Raw genomic sequence first — 22,953 nt, forward strand, 5'->3', positions numbered from 1 at the left:
TGTCATGTATTTATAAGGATAATTTCGATATTTTTAGAAGTTTCGTTACGAATGACTATTTCCGTTACTTTGACACTTTAATCCAAATCATGAGCAGTTATATAAAAAATCGCTAAATCACAGGGGGGGTAAAATGTAATTTGCCCGTCTCTATTTTTTAATTTTTGGATTGGCTTATGAAGTGCGGAACTTTCTCTTGGAATCTTTATTCAAGGGGGTGTTTGGTAAATGAGTTTCAACTCCCATTAGGTGTTTAAAATTCAATTATACCTATACATGATGTTTGCTTAGGGTCAATGGAATAAATCAATGGGAATAATAGGCTTATTTTATGGATTTTATGATTAATCACCTCTCACTAGAGAATCATCTTAACTACCCATTTTACGCTACTTAAAGGTAAAAATACCCATCTTATTTTCCTTAAATGTAAAAATAAGAAAACAAAATGCCACCGTTTGTGCTGGTTTCAACAAATGGAAAAAAGAAAAAAGAAAAATAATAAATTGTAAAATCCATTTCACATTAACAAACACACTATACTATAGGTTTTGATCAAAATTCATTATCATTGAACACTCTGTGACACCGATAATAATAGTGATCGTAGAATTTGAATCAAACGGCTCTCAAATCATTAATAAGATTGCCGGTATTTCTTGCTCCCTGTACCAAATGTCACGACACAGTAGCGTAACACTAAAACTCAGTAAAATGATAAACCCTGGTCACTACACGCCACTCGTTTGGTTGGGAGGTTTCGCACTCCTTAATGGGAATGAGAGGGTAGCGTTCTCCTTTGATCATGTTTGATACATTACTATGGGTATTTTCATTGCCTACTTTTGGATCTTGCAAACTCAAAAACTCACTAAATTGGGAACTGTCAGTCTGATTACCCACTTTTTAGAGGAAAATAAATCAAAATTGAACTTAGAGATTGTGAAGAATCGGGAAAGGAAGAGCAGGGGTGATACAAATTATCCCCTCCTCGCTGGTGCAGGTTGCCCTCCCAATCGGCTTCATCCCTCTCGCTCATCGAGGGAAATGATGCTTAGAGTTGTCTTTGTCCATGTATTGTTAGATTTGAAGCAAATTTGCATTGATTCACACCTTGCACAACAGCAGCAGTTGCTCCTAAAGTCTGCCTGTTCAATCGTCTTTTGCTCCTAAAGCTTCACCATGGCTTCTTTTTTTTTCGAATTTTCTTAGTTTTCGCTCGAGTTTACCTATATAGAAAGCAATTTTAAAAACACGATATGCCTCTACAATAAATACAAATTAGAAAATGAGCCATCATTTCGTTTGCATTTATCGTGTAAGTCAATATATCGCTTAAGAGTAGATTTTTCTTTTCACTAAAACCAAGGCTTGATCAACATATGATATGGTTATGTACAACTGTGCAACAAAGGGATAAGCAGAGCTCCAACGACTCATTAAAAATTTCAGATTTATCATCCAACAAGAAGATAAAAAGGCAGCATCCCAATTGTCTCTTAGCCCTATTTGGGTTTTCATCATTTCTCCCTATTACCACCTCTTAAAAAGGCCAAGCACTTCACAGACCTTGAAGTAATCTAAAGTAGATAGAAATGCTGAAACCATAATCGATTAGTACTATGATATAGAAAGATGCTTTTATTTAACTAGTACTCGGAAGACGAACTTTAAATCCTCATCCAAGTTTTCTGGGTCATCTACCAATTTTGGGAAGCCCGGACACACTAAAAGATGTTCAGGTCCTATATTCAGAGAATACCAAGCATCCGCCAGTTTAGTTAAGACAGAGTAAACTATTAAGTCCGCAGAAGTTATTCAAACAGCTGCTCACAACCAGAAGATGTCTAACAACGAATACTCGGATCAACTAGTGGCTTCATTATAGGTGATATAGGTGGGGTAGAATCTTGCGTGATAAAATTCCTCGGAGATGACAAGCATGCTTGCCCCATTTCCATGAAATATCTGGGGATTGCGAGGGCTCAGAGCTGAGACTTCGGATAAAAGTTGGAAGCAATTCACCCTTTAGCTCAGATTCCTCACAAAGTAGTTAATATGCGGCGGAAGATTTTACCTAGAAACGTCTTTTGAAGGCTTCTACGAGCTCCTTGGATCACGTTTTGTCACTTCATAAGCCTCAATCTTGTTAAGCTCCTGCAGAAGTAATTTAACTAGGTTATAACAATCAACTGAAAGGAAGTACTTCTGTTACCTGCTGGGGTGCCGCGTGCTATAAAAGACTTTATCGTAATAAATGATGTATAAACCATCACAGAGAATACCAAATCAAAATCAATGCTGATTAAGAAAAGAATTTAGTTTTGCAGAATTGATCAAGGGGTGGGTTATTGAACCAACTTGCTTGTCTAATAATAAAAATGGTGGATAATATGTCCTAAATCTCCCTGATTTAAAATCTATTCATGCAATATCCAGGTACATATGAGGTTTCTACAGATCGAAATATATGTGATTCTTTGTCGATGAATGCTGCAAGTCAAACATTACCAAGCTGAAAAATCTCTTCCCCCTTATCCAAGTTTCTTATATGAACACAAGATCATTACCCTTGTGGAGGATCACTAAAGATTTTCAAGGACTGAATGACAAGTAAAATCGATACTTTATGCCGCCATTTTTGGCCTGGTAAATCTATCCTCAATTTGCATGTAGAACTAAATTTTATAAGCACCTGAATCCATGTTGCCAGTTGTGGCCTGCCCTCTGTAATATTGTACTTCTTCGCATCCAACAAGAAGGGTTGATACCTCTCAATGAGCGGAGCATAAGCTATATCTACCTGAGATTGCACAGATGGAGCATTTAGCACCCTATGTTTGTTCAATATATAGCATGAAATTTTAAAAAATAAAAACTCAAAATCCAACCAACATTATAAATCATTTTCCATTTGCATATCTGCTTCTTATAACTTGACGGAAACACTTCATTCCAATCATGGTGTTTATCACAAATAAAAGTCCAAAGATGATACTCACCAGACTAAAAGTTCCAAGGAAAAAGGGACCATCCCCAAATTTGCCGAGGGCATTCTCAATGTAATCAAAGGTAGCACCTAGTCAACCACCTCCATGGTATCAATTCTTACATGAATTATTAGTCAAAAACCATGATCATTGAACTTACCAGCTTCACTAATTGAATCTGCCTTGAAAGAAGAAACCACAGCTTGATTGAAGGAGTTGGTATAGGACAGCAACTCTTCTGCAAACTCTCTCTTGGCTGGATCCTACAGTTCCAGTTAGAACTCAAGCTATTATAAAATGCAGATTAATTAAGGATCTTAAAGGAGCTCACTACAACTCAACATTATGATGTTTGTGGAGATCTTACGTCAGGAAGAAGTGAAGGACCTTCAAAGTTACCCTCCAAATATTTTATCAGATCAAGAGACTCTCCTTTAACTTCATTATTATGTTCCAGAGATGGCACCTGAATGGGAATAGAGCAGTATAAGATTCCTAAAGAAACGTAGCAATTACCAAGAGTAGTTGCGGTTGGTCAAAAGAGACTTTCTTTTCGACTTCAAGTCAACAAATCATCAAATCCTGATCATTTGTGGGGCAGTTAATGATTCCAACTTCTGATGCAAGGAGAGATATACAGTGCTTAAAGCAGGAAATCAATTCTGGCTGAGCATGATTAGTATCAGAGAGCTAATATAGCATAGTGCCATTAGGTAATCAACCTTGTTGGGTGGGTAAACTTTCTCCTTGTACCAGGCAGGCCTGTTCTGCAGGTCAATAGGGATCAGTTTTATCTTATCTTGCAATCCCTGTTCCAGAAAAGCGTAGAAACACAAATTCAGAAACTCCAAAAGGTGTTACAGAAAAATCAAATCAAGTACCTAGAACAAGGAGTGAGAAGAACTCCCCAACCAACCTTATAGTTCCTTGTAATCCATACACGTTGCGCATAAGGGCATGTGTAAGATATGTACAACCTAAAACCAAGGAATCAGAACATAAAATAATGTCAAACTTAAACAACTATAATGATTGAAGGTAGTTCAAGAGTTTTAAAAATAACCAAATTTTGAATTTGCCAATTCCTCATCTCAACAGTAGGAGATTGCATCCATGTACAATATCCGATTCTCTTTGTTACAGATTCAATGAGTTTTTTGGTCTCAAACAAAATCCCAAGGACCAAAACAGCTTTAAGATGGGAATCATGTCTTCGCATTTCAGCATAGACTTCTCAATTGGCTTATTATATTGTTCGGATTGAGAAATTGGGTAATTTTGTTGTCCAAATTCCAAGCCTATATAACATGATAAGGAATGTTGGCAAATTCCCAGAAGTGCAGATAAGAGAAATTGGAGCGAGTGAAATTTTTTGATTCACAATCGGAAGTTTTTATGGTCTAAATACTGGATAACCAACAAACGTGCTGAAACTCTCCCTGTATGAAAGCAGGAAAAAAAAATTTGCTAAATTTCCTCGCTGCAGAAGTATGAAGCATCTACGAACAGAGAAAACAGTAAAAAAGACTTACTTGGTAGTACCATCAAAGATGGCAGGTGGTTCTGAAGAAGAATCAAGAGGAGGTGGAAGCACCTCTTTCACACTTCAAAAAAAAAAAAAAAAAAAAATCCCACCATAAACAACAACATCCTAAAAATAAAACCGGAAAAGATGAACTGATAAAGATTCGAGTACCCAGAAGGCATTGCCGAAGTTGATAGTGAAGAAATTCTTGAAAATTTAACATGCGAGTGAAGATTTCGAGGGGATCTTAATGGGTTTTTGGATAGAGCATATACTACACAGAGAAAGCAGAAGGAAATGTTAGGCGCGGATTAGCAGCTGATGAAGTTGGTAAGCTTACACTTGCACCAGGGTGTAATAGCAGGCAGGACCATATGGATTACAGATGAAGATGGAAGTTCAAAGCGGACATGTCGTGTTAGTTTACGACTGTTTTCTGGATTGGCTGTCTTAGGTGTGGAAATTTCACTTGGAAACATTATCGAAGTCATTACATCAGAGATGCCGATGTTGCCCGCTCCCAATGGCGAATGGCACGACGCACAACTGTAACACTAAAACATTTACCATCCGATTGGTTGGGAGGTTTTGCCCTCCTTAATGGATATCAAACAAAATCTAGCAAAATATGTAGAAAAAGTTGCATATTCCAACACTCCTCCTTGCCACTTTTGCTGCAGATTTTGAATTGTCTTCTCAAATCTTTGAATCTTGTTTTTGAGAGACTTTTGTAAGAAATTCTGCAATTGATGATTAGCCTTGCAATGAACTTCTTCCTTTGAATTTTTATGCAAGCTAAATATTAGTCTTGCAACAAGTCACTTCTTCTGTCTTCTCATGCCAAACTCCACATAAAAGATGATTTTTTTTAATGTTTCCAAATAACCTTCTCATAGGTTTAAAATGGAACATTCTTTGACAATATTTGAACCTATACAGAAAATATGAAATTCTGCATGGTTCTTCATTTTGTCATGACCATCAAAATCTGTAGACTCAAAAACAGAAATGTTATAATCTTGATAAATATCAGGAATCAATTTGATATCTCCTGACTTATCAATGATCTCCTCCTGAATTTTTTTCAGGATCTGAATTCTTGATTTCATCATCATGTTCCACTTTAGAATTGTCAAAATCCGACCAATTCATAGTAAAATTTCTCCTTTTTATTTTAATTGAGAATAATTTATTCTCAATCAAATCATTAGCCATTATCTTTGTGAAAACGGCATCAAAAACTGATATGTGAATGCTGGCCTTGGATCTCTGTCTGACTGCAACTCTGTGGTCTCTAATTTGTGCGTCCATCAGCTCTTCAAATGCTGATAAAACAAAATTCGTCTCCACCATATCCCGTAGATCATTGACTACCAAATAAGTCCAAAATTTTATGGCCCAAATTTGGTAAGTTTCACCACTAAAAGTTGAAATATTTGACAAAAAGTTCTTTCCTGTCATGGCTTTGAACTTATAAAGGATCCTCACCAATACACTCACTCTAAAAAAAGATTCAGCCCCTTAAGATTTAGGCTCTGATACCACTTTGTTGGTTTTTTGGGGGCATAAACTAAGAAATAACACCTTAGTGTTGCAAAAAAAGCTTATAAGAGACTTCCATTGAAGGTGAAAAATGAGCTTATGTTCTACATTCATCAACTCACTATTTATAGTGATTACATGAAACAAACTAGCAAAATATCCAACTAACAATTATCCTAAAAATCTCAACAAAATATAATCTTCTACTACTAGCAAATCTTATCTAAAATATTTGTTAACAAACCAACATGATCTTTGGTTAACAAATATCCTTATTTTCTAATAACTAAATTATTTTGATATCAAACATAATCTAGCAAAATATGTAGGAAAAGTTGCAAATCCAACAGAATATGATAGGATAGTGATCCTTATTAATATAAGCAACCCTAGGGGAAGACCCTCCTAGAACCTCCCAACCTTGTAATTATCAGAGTTGGATCTTTTCTCCCAACAGAAATTGAACTCGATTGTTCTCATGAACTCAAAACTTCTGACACACAAAGGTAATCAGCAACCTTAAGCAAATAAGGATGGATGTAGCGACACCACGATTAGGGAACAAGCTAATCGATAAAGTCTGATTTGAATCCTAAGCCATGAACTCAAGAATTCAAGAGTAAGTTCGATTAAGAACTTGAAGGAAAATTCCTCACGATTTCTGGTTGTAATATTCTGTCTTTTACTCTTACAAGAGGTGCCTTTTTATAGGCTAAAACTAGGGCAAAATCCGGCCCACATAAACCTGGAAGAGATTCGGTCCGCATAAAAGAGCTTAAAGAGCTAGCTCTTTAAGGCTTTCCGATAAGGCCCGATAAGTAATAAAATACTCAACGCCTAACAACTACTAAACAAGACAGTCTTAAAACAACTACCAACTAAGCTAACAAGTATGAGATCACTCCTTTACTTCAAACGTACAAGTGAACAAAGTAACTTCATGGTCCATCAAATCTTCAAACTTAGCTTGTTCCTTGCTTGTATGGTGAATGATCAAGACTCGTAAAGCTTCCTTCACCCTCTTGGATCTTGATCTTGTCATCGGACCGCCAATGTGGACCAAAGGATCCTTGACCCAAGGTTGAAGTTAATTATTGCATACCCGTATCCGCATCATTCCCTCTTTCCTCGAAAAGATTCGTCCTCGAATCTTCAAAGTCTTCTCTTGAAAGTGAGTTGTCCACAAATCAATGGTGCGCTTAAAGGACAGCAGTGTTGGAAGTAGACGAATGACTACGAGCCATGTTGCATGTCGTTTGGTCAGCTTCGGGAAGTGCTCAAACAAGGACATGCGCCAAGGTAGGAAAGAGCTTGTGTAAGGCGTGTGAAAATCCCAAGTGGCAATCCAAAACTCTAATTAGTCTTTGGTCATGGATCTTCACATTGACACCTTGATTGTGCAAAGGTGTAAAATCCAGCACTAGTTGACATTGATTTGAATCATCTTGCTTGGATAAAATGGGAGTAACTTGTTGCATGGATGAGGCACTAAACAACTTGTGAAGGACAGCTTTGGGATCTTGCGTGACACACAATTTCTCATCTTCCAACATATAAGGTAGCAAACAATTGAATTTCACTTCATGAGAGTTACTCGAACTAGCACAAGTTGAAGTTGACAAATTGAGCACTTGGCCACCAGCTTTTGGCGGAGTGAATAAGCATGAAAGATCACCACATTTAGTTGGAATAAGCACAAAATCAGGTTGTAAGTCTTGAATCAAAACTGGAAAATTGTGGACAGCTTTACAACCTACAAAAACAAAATAAACTTCAACTTGAAACAAATTTGAAATCGGGTAAAGAAGTAATGGTACATTATCAACTAAATGGTAAGAAGGTATAGAACAAGTTTTAAGTGTGAAAACTCCCTTTGAAACTTCATCATTCCTTTCACCAATTGATTCAATTTGAGAAGGCATTGCTAGCCTTTTACACTTTTCTTCAAAATTTGGATAAGAAATACAAGTGTTAGGATGGAAATTATACTCAAAAGAAGGTAAATATGATGAATGACCCATAGGTAGCAAATGAGAGTCAAATTTCGGAATTCTCCCTTCATGGTGGATTTGACGTGATTCCCCTTTGGTATGGACAGATTTGAATTGAAATTGTTCCATGAGATGATTTCAAATAGATTCAATTCCTAAAAGACAAACTCCATGGAAACTAGTGAATTGTACAAGTGACTTTGGAATGGAGCATGGCATGACTAACTTCACTTGACTTTGCTTAATCTGCACAAATGAAGAAACACTAAATAAAGCAAAGGTAAGTTCGTTAGAAAAACAATAAGCCCTCACATTTTTGCTCACAATCGTCTCACTTTCTCTCTTTTCTTCCTTTTTACCACTCATCTCATCAGATTTTTCCATCTCTTTATCTAGTTTAACGCCCTCGATTGTTTTCTCATCATCAACCTCCTCAACAAATGGTTCAATAGGATGAGATACTCCTTTGTTGGGAATAGGGTCAGCTATCTCCTTCTTATAAAACTCACTTTGATAGCATCCATTTGACTCCATTTGTTTTTGGTGTAGAAGACGTTGATCTGTCTCCCAAAATGACTCCGCATGAGGTGGTTCAACTCTAAGTTTAGTCTTAGAAAATGCTGAATGAACCTTCTTATCACCTCTTGCATAAACCGACTTTAAAGAGGTAGATTGCATGGAACCCCTCCTCTTGAGAGATTCATTCTCTTGCTTGAGTTTATGTTCGTTCTCTCGATTGTACAAGTCCGTGGTATAATGGAAGGGTACAAATCGTTTCCTCATCACTTGCTTCATTTCAGTCCAAGTGGCAATCGGTTGTTCCCTATTTCTCCTTCTTGTGGCACATACTTGCTCCCACCAAATAGATGCATAATTTTGAAATTCAATAGCTGCAAGTTTCACCTTTTTATCTTCGGAGTAATTGTGGACTTCAAACATTTGCTCAACTCGCCTAACCCAATCCAAGTAAGCTTCAGGATCATTTTTCCCATGAAAGGTAGGCATCTTAGTCTTGATGGAACCAAGATTGTCATCGGTTCTCCTAGGTCGGTCTCGGCCTTCCCTCGCTTTCCTGTGGCTTTTCCTTGATCGGAATGAGGTGTTAGAATGATACCCCTCATCATCCGCATCATGCTCAACACTCTGAGCACTTGAAGCCCTATTGGGAATATCTCCAGTACCTCGCATCTCAATGGCAGCCAACCTGTCGGATATTTGTGCCATCGCAAATTCATGTCTCTCCGCTTGTTTTTGAAGAGTTTGGAGCACCAGTTTGAGTGACACGTCGGTCTCAGACGGCTCAGGCATGTTCCCCTCTTGAGACATATTGTCCAACCTGCAAAACAAATGTATCCTAGTCTACCTTGCAAAGCACTCGTGTATCACTCAAGAAAACACACTCACTCTCAATTTTCCTTATCGGAGTTCTTAAAACAACTCAACTCTCAAAAATTCCAGAATTAATTACCCTATAAGTAATAAGACACAAAGCAGAATTTTTTTGCGAATCCTAGAAAACAAAAACTCTACCTGAAGCTGGAACTTTTTTTTTTTTGAGCTGTTGCTTTGCTGAGTTTCTGGTCAGTATTTTGGAGTATAAATGGTGCTTTTGGGGTGCTCAAAGAATGTACGAACCAGTCCTCAAATTTCAGTCAAATCGAATCGCAAAACTAGCTCAACCGATTTTAGAAACTCAAGAACTCCCAAGGCGGTTTGGTTAAGGTGTTTGGTTTGGTTTTGAAAACGGAATTGGGTGTGTTTGGGGCTGGTTAGGTCGTTCGAGGTCTTTGGAATTCAATCAAGATTGGAACTCAAGAGTTGGAAACCAATCAAAATTAGGAAACTCAAGTTTTGGGAAATCAACCAAGATTTGGAGACTAATCAAGATTTGGGAACCCAGCAAGAATTGGAAACTCACGATTTTTTTGGAAACTTGATTTCCTTTGTATGAGAGCCAATTCCTTCTCTTCTTCCTTTTTTTTTTCTTTCGTTTTGTTTTTTCTTTTTTTTTTCGGCTCTTCAAGGAACACAAATTCAGATCACACCAACAAGTTCAAGAAAACGGATGAAAGGTTATGCCAATTCCAAGAAAACCCTAGTTCTTGGTTTATTGTTCAAGAATTTTCAAAACAAGACTTGGTGGTCCAAGAACTTCAAGAATTTGTTCAAGAAACACAAGAATTTTCCCAAATTACGTTGTGGTGTTTAGGGTTTGCAAGAACAACAACCAATTCTCAAGAAATAGGCAAAACAGAATTTCAGCAATACTCAAAAGAAAATTCCAGCAATACTCTAGCAACTTGAACACTAAAACAATATAAGGTACGTGACTCTTTTTTTTTTTTTTTTTGTCTTTAAACCCTAACAACCCAAACACAAGTATAACAAACCCAAGAACTTGGACAGAAAACACAAAAAGACAACACCCAAACAGTTTTTTTTTTTTACTCGGATGAACAGTAACGTGAACAGTACGCTACAGTACGATGAACAGTAATTCGGAACAGTAACGATGAACAGTAATCGCTACAGTTTTTTTGTTTTTTGACAAAAGACACAACTAACAAGATATGAACAACTTCAATTAAAAGAGAATTAACCTGATGCTCTGATTACCAACTGATATAGGCAACCCTAGGGGAAGACCCTCCTAGAACCTCCCAACCTTGTAATTATCAGAGTTGGATCTTTTCTCCCAACAGAAATTGAACTCGATTGTTCTCATGAACTCAAGACCTCTGACACACAAAGGTAATCAGCAACCTTAAGCAAATAAGGATGGATGTAGCGACACCACGATTAGGGAACAAACTAATCGATAAAGTCTGATTTGAATCCTAAGCCATGAACTCAAGAATTCAAGAGTAAGTTCGATTAAGAACTTGAAGGAAAATTCCTCACGATTTCTGGTTGTAATATTCTGTCTTTTACTCTTACAAGAAGTGCCTTTTTATAGGCTAAAACTAGGGCAAAATCCGGCCCACATAAACCTGGAAGAGATTCGGTCCGCATAAAAGAGCTTAAAGAGCTAGCTCTTTAAGGCTTTCCGATAAGGCCCGATAAGTAATAAAATACTCAACGCCTAACAACTACTAAACGAGACAGTCTTAAAACAACTACCAACTAAGCTAACAAGTATGAGATCACTCCTTTACTTCAAACGTACAAGTGAACAAAGTAACTTCATGGTCCATCAAATCTTCAAACTTAGCTTGTTCCTTGCTTGTATGGTGAATGATCAAGGCTCGTAAAGCTTCCTTCACCCTCTTGGATCTTGATCTTGTCATCGGACCGCCAATGTGGACCAAAGGATCCTTGACCCAAGGTTGAAGTTAATTATTGCACACCCGTATCCGCATCACTTATCGATTATTATGTTTGGTACACCCACAATAGGTATTTCATTATCCACTTTTAAGTCTTCCAAATCCAAAAATTCTTTCTCCACTAAATTGGGCGGGGCACTATCAGCTTGATTACCCAATTTTTAAGAGAAAATAAATAAAAATTAAACTTAAAAATTGGGGATAATTTCAGAATTCAGACACCTCTCTTGAGTTTTCTATAATTATAGCCACCTCCATTAAGGTTTGAAAAATTACGAAAATCTCTTCTAGAATGTATGTTTTGGTAACAATTGATGATGTAAGCCAAAAAAAAAAAAAATCTAATGAAGATCCAATATTACCTTTCTCTCATATGTAAAAGAAATTAAATACTAAAAAAGTCAACTATCACCATTATTTGTTAGGTGAAATTTTCAAGTTAGTTTTTTGCTAAAAAAATTCAAGCTATGTTTTGAAAGCATCTTGTTTTTGGTACTTTGGATTCTTTTTTTTTTTTTTTCAAAGCTCAGTGGTCACCAAAAAAGTACTAAGTCTCTCTTTGAGTTATAGATTGGAAGTTCAAACCCCACCTGTAATGGAAAAAATCTAAAAGAGGTGCCAGAGCACTCCTTTAGTCTAGTCAGGTTCTTATACCTACTAGAAAAAGGATTCTTTTTTTCTTTTTTGTTAAGTAATTTTTGAAGATACTTATTTTAACAAATGCCTCTCTAATTGGTTGATCGACTATTTGTAAATTGATTAAGAAATCGAATAAAAAAATTTGGAGATGAAGTATAATATACTAGATTAGATGATGTTAGAATTTTATAATAAAGAACTATTACCAAAAAAGGATTTCATTTTTCTCTTTTAAACTCATTTTTCACTTATAATTTGTAGAGTAAAAATCCTGGGGAGCCCCTAAACTATTATTGTTGTCTATTTTTGGCCCCTCATCTAAATTTTGTTTCCGATTGGGTCTTAAACAATTAAAACTGCATATTTTAAGGATTTTCGGTGACTTTAGGCATAAATTTGGCCGGATTTAAAGGGTATTTTTGTCCATTCATAATTGAACCTTCGAGACCAGCATCAGAAAACCTCAAAGAGGTAACCCTTTAATTTTTTAAGCACATCATTAGATTTTTCTTCACAAATCCTTACCCTCAAAGACATATGCATTCCGTGCCTTCTATAGGAACCAACAAACAAAAACAGGAAGAACTCAAAAGACAAAAGTTGCCTGAACATTATGAATTGAAGAGAGCCACCACTTAACCAAATGACAATGAATACTAAGTCCCGGATCAAATATACCTGCATCAAACTCAAAAAACTTTCATATCTTACGAGCAACATCACTGGTGGAAAAAAAGCACATCATTAGATTTTTTTTCACAAATCCTGTAAAAAAAAAAAAAGCACACCATTAGATTTTTCTTCACAAGTCTTGTAAAAAAAATTGAAAGGTTACCTCTTTGGAGAGTTTCTGATGCTGGTCCGAAGGTTCAATTATGAATGGACAAAAATGCCCTTTAAATCCGGCCAAATTTATGCCTAAAGTATGCAGTTTTAATTGTTCAAGAGCCAATCAGAAACAAAATTTAGATGAGGAGTCAAAAGTAAACAACAGCAATAGTTTAGGGGCTCCCTCAGGTCTTTTATTCTAATTTGTAAAGTTTGCGAAGAATGTCATAGTCTTTCTATAGCACCACGGGAAATAAGTGTAATTTTTCAAATTTTAAGGGAGGTGGCCGCAACTATTAGAAATATGAGGGGAGGTTTCTGAAATTAACCCTAAAAATTGTGAAGAATCGGAAAAGGAAGAGCATGGCTGGCAGTCTGGCACAAGTTATCTCCCTCCTTACTGGTACAAGTTGCCTCCCCTCTCCGTTTCCCCCTCCCAATCAGCTCCATGCCTCTCTCTCATCGGGGGAGATGGTTAGAGTCGTCTTTGTCCATATAGTGTTAGATTTGAAGCAAATTTTCATTGATTCACGCCTTTTACCATGGGAGCAATTGGCAAATTGAATGTGGATTTTGACTTGGAAAATTTATAAGTTTTGGCCCTTTTGGATATGATGCAGATTTCCTTTCTGAAGAAATTTGAGAGTGAAAGTAATTGGGTTTGTACGCAACATTGGAAATTGGGATTGATGAGGATTTCCCTTTTGAAGGAATTTGAAGTTGGAATTGATTGTGTTTCCCTGTGACATTGGATATCAAACGGGTGGTTAAGACCTTAAAGCTGAAACTACTATTTTTTTATATTTTTTAAAAATTATCAAATAGGGTGAAATTTAAGAAATGAAAAGGAAAAAATAAGAGATTTGAATCCGAATCTTCAATTCTTAAAACTCCAATTACTAGACCAAAACTTACTTTCTTAGTACTCATTAAAGATAAATGGTCCAATGAACCCTAATTCTCCTGACATACATGACATGAGGTTGTATGCCATTTATTAGACCTTCTTTTCGTTAGTGGGCTCTTCTTATTCCATCCAACACAAATTGAAATAATCTCATTTGGGATCCAATGTCAATCAGGCATTCCAAAGATGATACGAAACTTTTTTACCTGGCATTGCAACCCTTTGATTGATTCCATAAACTATAATGAGTCCTTTGCATGTGTAGTGCCAGGATAGTGAATTACATTCAAAGCGGCCTCTTCTACCTTTGTCTTTGTTTTGGCAAATTGTGGTTTAAGTTGCCGAAATTCGAATCAGATACACATGCAGACTTTGAATCTTGAAACTAGTAAGTATAAAATAGAGTTAGGTTCTAAAGTCATGTACTGGAAAATTATTTTAATTTCGGGTAATGTTATATTGTAGGTGTTTGTAGCTCCGTCCAACAAACATTCTGATTTGTTGCACTTTGCCACCAAGGCTACGAATAGTTTTCACCCTCTGCAAATTTTCAAGACAATGGAGGAGAAACAATGTATAGTAATACTGGCAAGGTAAAGCTTTTTCTTTGCAGACTCGTTTGTCCGCCAATTTGTTTGTAATGCATTCTGCCAATGCCGACATTCTTGGAAAAAAGAGCAATGCTAAGGTGATTTGGAGCAAATCCAAGAACTAGTAACATAAGAAAGAATTAAATGTACCTTGATAATGACTCTCAAAAAGATTGCTTTTCCCCTTGGGATTGAAAGGCCCTTTTCATTGCGATGCGATTTATCAAGAAAGGAACATATTATAGGGCCACAATATACAATTCAAAAGATCAATCCCACCCCCAAGTTCATTTTTTATGATAAAAAGATTCAAGTTTTGCACAGAAGACGTTACCAAGAAGTCATGAAGTTTCATTTCAAAGATCACTTAAAAGAGAGTTACATCCCAAATACTCTGGTGTATACATCGCCTGAACTGGGCATCTGGAACATTAAATCTCCATATCCAGAAAGGTACTTGTTCAACCCTAGTTTCTCACTTCTTTGATGTTCTGCAATGGCAGCTTCATTTCTCCGTTGGACTTCATCCAAACTTTGCTGATAGCCATTAGAGATGTACCCATTTCCAAATTTCTGCTGCGATAATTGTGCAAAAGAAGATTCAAATGATTGACACTGATCCATCAGTCTTGACGGACACCCATATACATCACCTGAACTAGATAACTCGACCCCAGTATGGCCAGGAAACCCCATGTCTTTATGCGTGGATGTTTGCTGGAAAAAGATTTGAGAATACTTCGAGTCCTGATCAGCCCTTGCCTGTTGTTGCATCAGAAGCTGAAGTCTCGTCTCGTTGTCAAATTCGCCCATCTGTTGATTAACAGCTGGCCTCGTGCTCAAGCCTGAGATATTCAATCCATTTGTTGGTTTGCTATCACCACGGCTCAATATTGCAGGGTCAAGAAAATCAATATCAGAATTACTACCATTATTTCCTGCCAATGGCATTTGAAGCAAATTGTTTGGCAATGATGAAGTATTAACAAAACTTCCTGCAGACAGAAAGGGGTAAAGAAACATTATAAGGGACAAAATTCAAAAAGGTCAATTAGTAATACAACCTCAAGACAAGGAGGATGGGAGAGGGGGATGGACAATGCAGTGACATACCAGAAGAAGTACGAGGAAATCCACCTGTCTTCTCATATGCAGAGAAACCAGGAGGTGCTTCTCTGGAGGGCATTGAGAATCCAGGCGGAACCAAACTTGGAGGCCTGCATGCTGTTAAAACAGACAGTTTACATGATACCCAATAGCACAAAAACCAAATGCAGTGAACTATTTTGGTTAACACAGAGCCAAACTAGTGTACAAATGCTCAAGCAAAGAGATATAGATGCACACACTCCCAAATTAAACCTTCCAGTTCCTGCTAATAGACATTTCTCGATGCTCCAAATTATATTTCCACCATGGTTAAGTTGACTGGAAATTTCAGTGTGCAACCCAAACAGGTGGATAGCGATACTAGCTACACTACTCTGGTAATAAGGAAACGCCTTAAAAATAACAACAGTTTATTAACCAAAAAGATTTCAGTAAAAACTCACACCCAAAAGAAAGTGCAGAATCAAAGAATTGTAGTAGCACTGAGTCTGAAGACTCATAGATGATGTGATCCAAAATAACAGAAATCAAGTACTGCAAGAAACTCTGATACATAAGCCACTGACATTGAATAACAGTAAAGCTTTAAAAGCAAAATAAAAGAAATTAATAGAGAAAGTGTATAGGACTAATATGGTAACTTAACAGTCACAGAGTCAACGAAACTGTGAAAATGATGTATCTCGAAGATGAAAAACACATCAAAAAAACAAACTTGCACATAAGCCCGTATAAAGAAGATGCATATGTTTGTATACTAAGAAAAGACAGTGACACACACACAAACTGACACGCTCACCTAGGCAGATCATTAAGCATGGCAAAACTTTTGAATAGACCAGTGAAGTTTACAACATCACAACTTTCAGCACAAAGTATTAAGAAGAATAGCTTCACTCTAAAATCTGCAAAAAGCAAGAAGCCTTCTAGGTGGTGAAATGGACTGTTTTCTGCATTCTATTAAAGTCGCATAACTTGGCTAATGTAACAAATATGCCAAAGTGTAAGATGAACAAATAGAACTTATAGTTCCAAACTTTCCCAATTAATTAAGAATGATGAGCTCTGCATCCTAAAGACACACAACAACAAACTAATCAAACATCAACTGAATCAAAAGAGTGTATAAACTAATGTTTACCTGGATGCTGAGGCTTAGACAAGTAATGCTCCTTGGTAGTACAATTTTGTGGCACCTGACCAAGGTTACTGTAGTAAGGCTCAAAGTTAGCTGCTTGACCTGCAAAGCCGTTTTGTTTTGCAAACAGAAACCCTGATTCGCCACTAGTAAAAGAATTCCAGGATGAACCACGTTGGTCATCAGTTTCATGGAGTAAATCAGTTAAACCATGAGGCAAGCTCAAGGAATCATCACATGAATCTAGGTCGATTGACAAAATATTTGAGATAATACTGCTCTCGACAGCATCTAAAACACAATTTTCATCATCATTAGTTAAGTTCTCATCTTCAATCCTTCGCAAATGCTCCACAATTTCTTCATTAGAGAAGGAGTTAGAACTCCGATAAATCCTATCTGATTTGACAGAAGTCTGGAATTTCAACTCATGCCTGTGGTCATTTAATACAGAATTTACACATGTAAATGGTAAAGAGGCATCATCTTCAAGGCTATGTACAGAACTTTGGTCCATGCTGAAACTACTTGAACTATGAGTCCTCCCATGCTGTAGAGAATGACCACCAGACTCCTCAGAAACCTGTGCAGGATAAGTTGAATGATCAACGCAAGCCCTCTGACTCAAATTGCTATCCTTTGATAGTAAGTTATCAGAAGGCATTCTATCTTCACCAAATGGCTCATCCAAGAACTCCGTTGACTCTCCATCCAAGGGTAGTCTATCAAAAAGGTGAGCACAAGATGAATAAGGCGAAGAACTTGAATATGTATCCTCGACATGATTAGCTTTATCTGTGGCTACTGAAGATAAATCAGAACATAAATCCAATATCCTTCTATCCTCAGCATTATTCTCATCTTTCTCTGGACCAGAACTACTAGACCGTCCAACAATATCTACAAAAGTTGTCTTGTTGGGCACCCCAAGGCCCCCAGCCAAGTGGCCACCATAGACTGAATCCTGTAATCATGTTGAAATACCAATTCCAAATCAGAAAGGCATACTCAGTCTAAATACAACAAATAAGAAGATCCTGTCTTTAAGAAGTGGAAGATATTGTTGCTGTACAGGCAAAACTCAAGCAGCTCACTCTATTCCCCACACCCCACCGCCCCCCCCCCCCCCCCCAAAAAAAAGGAGGAGGAGGAGGATATGAGTGTAAAAAGTCAAGAAACATTAACCATGAAAGAAAATTTAACCAGAATTTCTTACACTGAAAGAACTTTTGGCAGTAGATTTGCCTATAAAGGAGCTGCTGCTAGTGGTCATCTCTTCCACAGGAGGTGGCAAGAAATTTCCTGAGCGCCTAAGCATATTATTTGTAGCACCAGCAACCTCTTGAACTCGATGCCTAGTCAATCAAACATATAAAGTCAAAACAAACAGCAATGCAAAGACACCAGAGGTTGAAAGAAAAAAAACATATGGAGTTTTAAAAACGGGAAACAAGAATGATAAAAAGATTTGAAGCACAAACCAGAAGTTTTTGAACAAGTATTTGAAACTAGAAAGCAAAAACAGCAAAAAACCCCATAAGGAAAATAGCAAAAAGATGAATACCAACTAAAAAAGCCAGTTCTGACAAAAGAATTAAGCCTTAGCTCACAAAAGAAGGCAAAAATAAATATTAATTCATTCATTAAATAAAGATGAGATGTCTTATAAATCGATACATCATCTGTCAGAAAAGAGAAGTGAACCAGATTCTACCAAGTTACATGGAAATATACCCCATAACAATTTTAACAAACTTGTACGATCAGGAAAGAGTCAACAATCGCACAAGAGAAACTCAAGGAGTATTAACATGCTATAACTGAAATTCCAACAAGAAACACACAAACTAAGAAAGAAAGTTATTTCAAAATAACGATCTACTCAACAAGTCGAGAAAAAGTCTATTGTTAAAAACTATATCTCTTTGTAATTTGATCCTTTGTTTCCCCGTTATCAGCGCTTCTTTGATTGCCATTACTTAAAAGCTTCATCGTGTAACTGTTAAACCAATCAAACTGGAGATTTGCTTCTCCTACTATGAGCACACAGGCCCCAATTCAGGTCAATATGTAAGTAACCCAAAGAAAAAGAAAGTATTTCAATGCCATATAGAATGATTGGCGTGTTATACCTTGTATGAACTGCAGCTACCTCGTCCTTCCCAAAACTATCTTCATCAGCACCAATTGTATGTAAATATAAACAAGTAGGATTACTGCAAGGCTGGGCCAAAAAACACAGAAAAGAAAAGGCATTGTCAACAAGAAGCACTTATATTTATCAATGAACAATATTTGCCAGGGAGCATCCGAAAAAAAAAAGATTTTGCATGAGATACAACATAGAATTATAGATCTATACCATGTTTCTCAACCAAGCATGGCAATATTTTGCAGTTCCAAAGGATGCCCTGCACAAATGAAGTTCCAAATTGTAACTATGGTTAAACTAGGAGGTAATAAATGAAGTTAAAAAATGACAGGAAAAGGACAGGTTCTTACCTCAAGAACCTACCTTCCAGGACAAAACCATGCACTGACTGAATACAGCGTACAGCCTCCTCCTCTTTTGAATAAGTCACATATCTGGGATGAGGGAATGGGTCAAATGAAAGGAGAATGATATCAAAGAAGGGTGATAATCATATTTGCAGGAACAAGAGAACAAAATAATTCATCACCATGAGATGCTACTTATGTATTAAACATGCCTAGACACCTTAAATGGAACTGAAAATGAGACAACCTTAGTTGAAAAAAACACCAGAAATCCACATGCAAAGAAAAATCCCTCTGTTCTTGATGTGATGATCCAACAACTTAACCTGTGAAATCAGGTCTTAACTATCACTTTTGAATCCTCATAACATGACATCAACTCAATGGTGATTATGTAAGTACTTCACATTTCAATTTGCAAAGGTGTGACATCCATGAAGGAATCATCACGTGTCTCCCCCTGGTACTCCTCACTTGACCAAAATTTCCTTTCACAGTTTTCATGCACATTGATACTCCTCAATAACAGACAAAGCTCGCCTTCTCTCTCTCTCTCTCTCTCTCTCTCTCTCTCCAGATGCTGGACCACCTCACTATTAACTGGTCAAGAAAACTTTTGTATTTCATTGGAAAGAAATAGTAAAATATATTTTCCTTCTTCCTGTAAATGATTCTATCTGGTCTCAATTTCGATCCCATGACAATAAATGTTAACAGCATCCTTTAAATCGGGAAGCAAATGGGCAATGTATGAGATATTTTTAACTTAACAAACCCCAAGTTAATTGATTAATAACCACACCCACAGCCCACTCTACAAAACATGCAACAACAGCTGTTGTAACAATCCCTTTCATAAAAAATTTGTTTGAAGTTGCACCACTTGAGATACAAGGACATAAAATATAAATTAAAAAAAAAACACTGAGTCCAGTCAAACCATGTATTTTACTTCAATCATTCACTCTCTTTTACTTTTCCAGGTTCTGTTACAAACACTATCAAATAATCCTGCAGCTCTTTAAGATGAGAACTAATTAACTTACACACTACAGGTGTCATGAATGAAATGCTGGATTGCCCCACCAGCTGTCCGAGATAGAGAAATCTTAGAAACTTTCCCATACTGACCAAAATATTCCTTCCTCTGTAAGAGCTGCAAGACTCATGATTTTCCAGAGAACAAAGAAAATTAGATAGAGTCTCAACAAATAGTTTCTTCGAGGAATACATATTTTGAATAACTATTTACGAAGCAGGACAGCCAAATGAAAGACAGCATTAACATGGATAAACTAAGAAACACAAAAAGGAGCTCCTTACATCTTCATCAGCAAGGTTAAGAGGTAGCCCAATTACGTAGGCCATTTTCCGTTGAATCACCCTAACATTTGAAAGATCTTTCCTTACTTCATTAGTTTTTGGCTTGGCCTTTGGTGGTTTACTTTTTCTACTAGAATTCTTTGCCACCGCCCTAATCAGAATAAAAACAAGTGTCAGATTTGCCTTTCAGACACCCAAAAGAATGACTCCAGGCATAATGTATAACAACCTCTCACAATTTGCTTGCATTGCAACAATTTTATCCTTTTCATAAATAGTCCGACAGGCAGGACACCGCCCTTCTGTCTCATCTTTTTCTGCCATGTCCATTATGTGATGCCAACACCAGACACAGACCTATTAGACAAAAACCAGCATGAATATTCAAAAACAAAAAACCCATGTGAAGTGTATATCGTTCATCAAAAGTAAAATTACACTCTTGAATGGCTATAGTAACAGGTTAACGGACTAATCAATCATTAAGTTCTTATAGGCTTGTCCTCAGACGTGAAGAGAAAAAGTAACAATCAAAGCAAAGGTAGACTCCAAAGAATACGGCTTTTTAATTAAAAAAGACCTGAATTTAATCAATAACGCTTAACAGATGATATATTCAAGTGTGAAATCTGATTTTTGAAAAGGAAAAATTTCAGTGTACAGGGAAGGTAAATAAAAGAAGAAAAAGGCCTAAAAATTTGTTGTCTCCATATAGAACAGTTCATGATGAATTAGAGGGAGCTACGAGTTTTAGATGAATATTTGCATCCACGTCTGCCAAAGATGAATAAGGCAAAGAAAAATTTTCGATATAATCTTTTAGCAGGGGAGGGGAGGAAGGGAAGAACAGCAGAGGGGAAGCAAAAACAGCCAGTGAGAACTGAACTCAGTTCAAAGACAAGGAACAAAGACCCTTAACCGCTAGGCTAGTTTTGATTCTCCCACCAAGACAAGGAATATACTAAAGAAGTAAGACAGACTCAGCCTCCGACATACCACAATCAGCTCATGTTTTTCTTACTCCAATGATCATATACCACTCCAAAGTATGACAGCTACATCAGAATGAAAAAGCAAAAGGAACACGTGTCTCAGAGTTCCTCTTTGACCTAATAGCTTTACAATGTCAATCAAACATTACAATAAGCTACATTTGATCAATCTAGCTACTTTGCAGAAAATGAAATATTTAACATCAATTTCCACAAAAGGTAAAAAGGAATGAATGAAAATTTTCACACCTGATAGCCACATTTGCAAGGCTTGAATTGCTGATCCGTCCAGTCCATCTCTTCTGCGCACAAAGGACATCTTTTCTCTCCTTCGTTACTCATGATTGCCCCCCTTTCACCCCCGAAAAGAAAAATAATTTCATTTCAGTTAACAGGTAAGAATCCAACAAAAACAAAAAACGACATTAATACAAAAAAAATCCTCATTTATTTTCCAAGCCATAGAAACACGCGTCAATACAATTCTCTCTTCACAAGCTAATAAAACCTATAAACCCTAATTTCAACAAATAAGCTGTTACAATAAAACATCAACAACCGAAATGCTTAAACTTTCAGTTTCAGATCAGAACCGCGAAAATAAACACATATAGCAAATAAATCCACAAATGGAGAACGAACGCCGCAAAAAGAAATGTGATTCACAACATTTTGCACACCGAAAAACAAAATACAACAAAAAGTGCAACGCATTTCGCGAATTCTAGGGCACATGCATTTCTATTAGAAACGAAGGCACACATTAACGTAAATAAATACATCCATAAAACGAAAGAAAAGCTAGGTCATTTTGCATTTCAATCATGGATGGAAATGGAAGAAAAAACTTACAGGGATTTTGATTTGCAGAGAGAGAGATTATGAGAGGGAGAAAGAGGAAAGACGCGAAAAACCAACACAGGAGAAGAGAGGTTTGATTAGTCGGAGAGAAACTCTGTACGGCACAAAGGAGGATTGAAAGCCATAGGATGGAGACGGCCTTTTTAGTTTTTATGGATGCCCTTTTTTTATTTTATTTTATTTTTAATAAGTACTCCTACAATACAATTAAATAGTCTTACACTAAAAAAAAGTACTCCTGTTTGGTTTATTTCGGCATTCTTTAGTAAACTTATCTCTTTACTGCTACTTATATATATTTATTTGCTATATTCTATTTTTGTTATATTATAGTACTACTTTTTTTTCGTGGAAACAAAGCGGAGAAGGATTGGGTGAGGGATGGACCACCGAGGATTTTGTTCGAGGGTCAAACTCAATTATTGTATTTTTATTTTTTCTTGATTGTAAATTACCGATTGAAGGGGAATTTACTTCTAGAAGACTAATAAAGGTGCTTTTACCATAAAGGCTTTTAAGTATTATGAAAGTTTTTTTAGGATGTTTAGTAACTAATTTTTCGTAATTTAAAAAGCTTTGTTTGGATTGCATTTTTTTTGGATTTTTTGTAGAAAAATTATTGTAGCAATTTGATATACGTGAGGTAAAAATGTGATTGAAAAATGTGTCTACGGAAAACGTAGCAATTTTTC

General features: G+C 36.6%; 2 protein-coding genes across 3 annotated transcripts; both read right to left on the reverse strand.

Annotated features, from left to right (window-relative positions):
- Positions 1–1,422: 1,422 nt before the first annotated feature.
- Positions 1,423–5,035, reverse strand: LOC113782896 (protein IN2-1 homolog B-like). The gene is given in 10 exon segments (XM_027328842.1): positions 1,423–2,112; positions 2,115–2,157; positions 2,696–2,803; positions 3,003–3,079; positions 3,151–3,253; positions 3,358–3,456; positions 3,713–3,799; positions 3,907–3,967; positions 4,523–4,594; positions 4,687–5,035. Coding segments are annotated over 10 exon segments (696 nt in total). The 5' UTR covers positions 4,698–5,035; the 3' UTR covers positions 1,423–2,077.
- Positions 5,036–14,593: 9,558 nt separating this feature from the next.
- Positions 14,594–22,367, reverse strand: LOC113783420 (CCR4-NOT transcription complex subunit 4-like). 2 transcript variants are annotated; one of them, XM_027329550.1, is made up of 13 exons: positions 22,253–22,367; positions 21,650–21,752; positions 20,638–20,765; positions 20,409–20,559; positions 20,132–20,241; positions 19,089–19,172; positions 18,949–18,997; positions 18,719–18,810; positions 17,803–17,941; positions 16,590–17,550; positions 15,452–15,562; positions 15,268–15,333; positions 14,594–15,183 (listed from the first exon to the last, which is right to left on the reverse strand). In XM_027329550.1, exons 2-13 carry the CDS (start codon positions 21,740–21,742, stop codon positions 14,717–14,719), a joined length of 2,451 nt encoding a protein of 816 aa, XP_027185351.1. In that variant the 5' UTR covers positions 21,743–21,752; positions 22,253–22,367; the 3' UTR covers positions 14,594–14,716. The 2 variants fall into 2 exon arrangements, with proteins under 2 accessions (XP_027185351.1, XP_027185350.1); XM_027329549.1 differs by having other exon boundaries at positions 14,594–15,333.
- Positions 22,368–22,953: the final 586 nt, after the last annotated feature.

Source organism: Coffea eugenioides, chromosome 9 (genome assembly GCF_003713205.1).
Source record: "Coffea eugenioides isolate CCC68of chromosome 9, Ceug_1.0, whole genome shotgun sequence".
In the NCBI taxonomy this organism is placed as follows: Eukaryota; Viridiplantae; Streptophyta; class Magnoliopsida; order Gentianales; family Rubiaceae; genus Coffea; species Coffea eugenioides.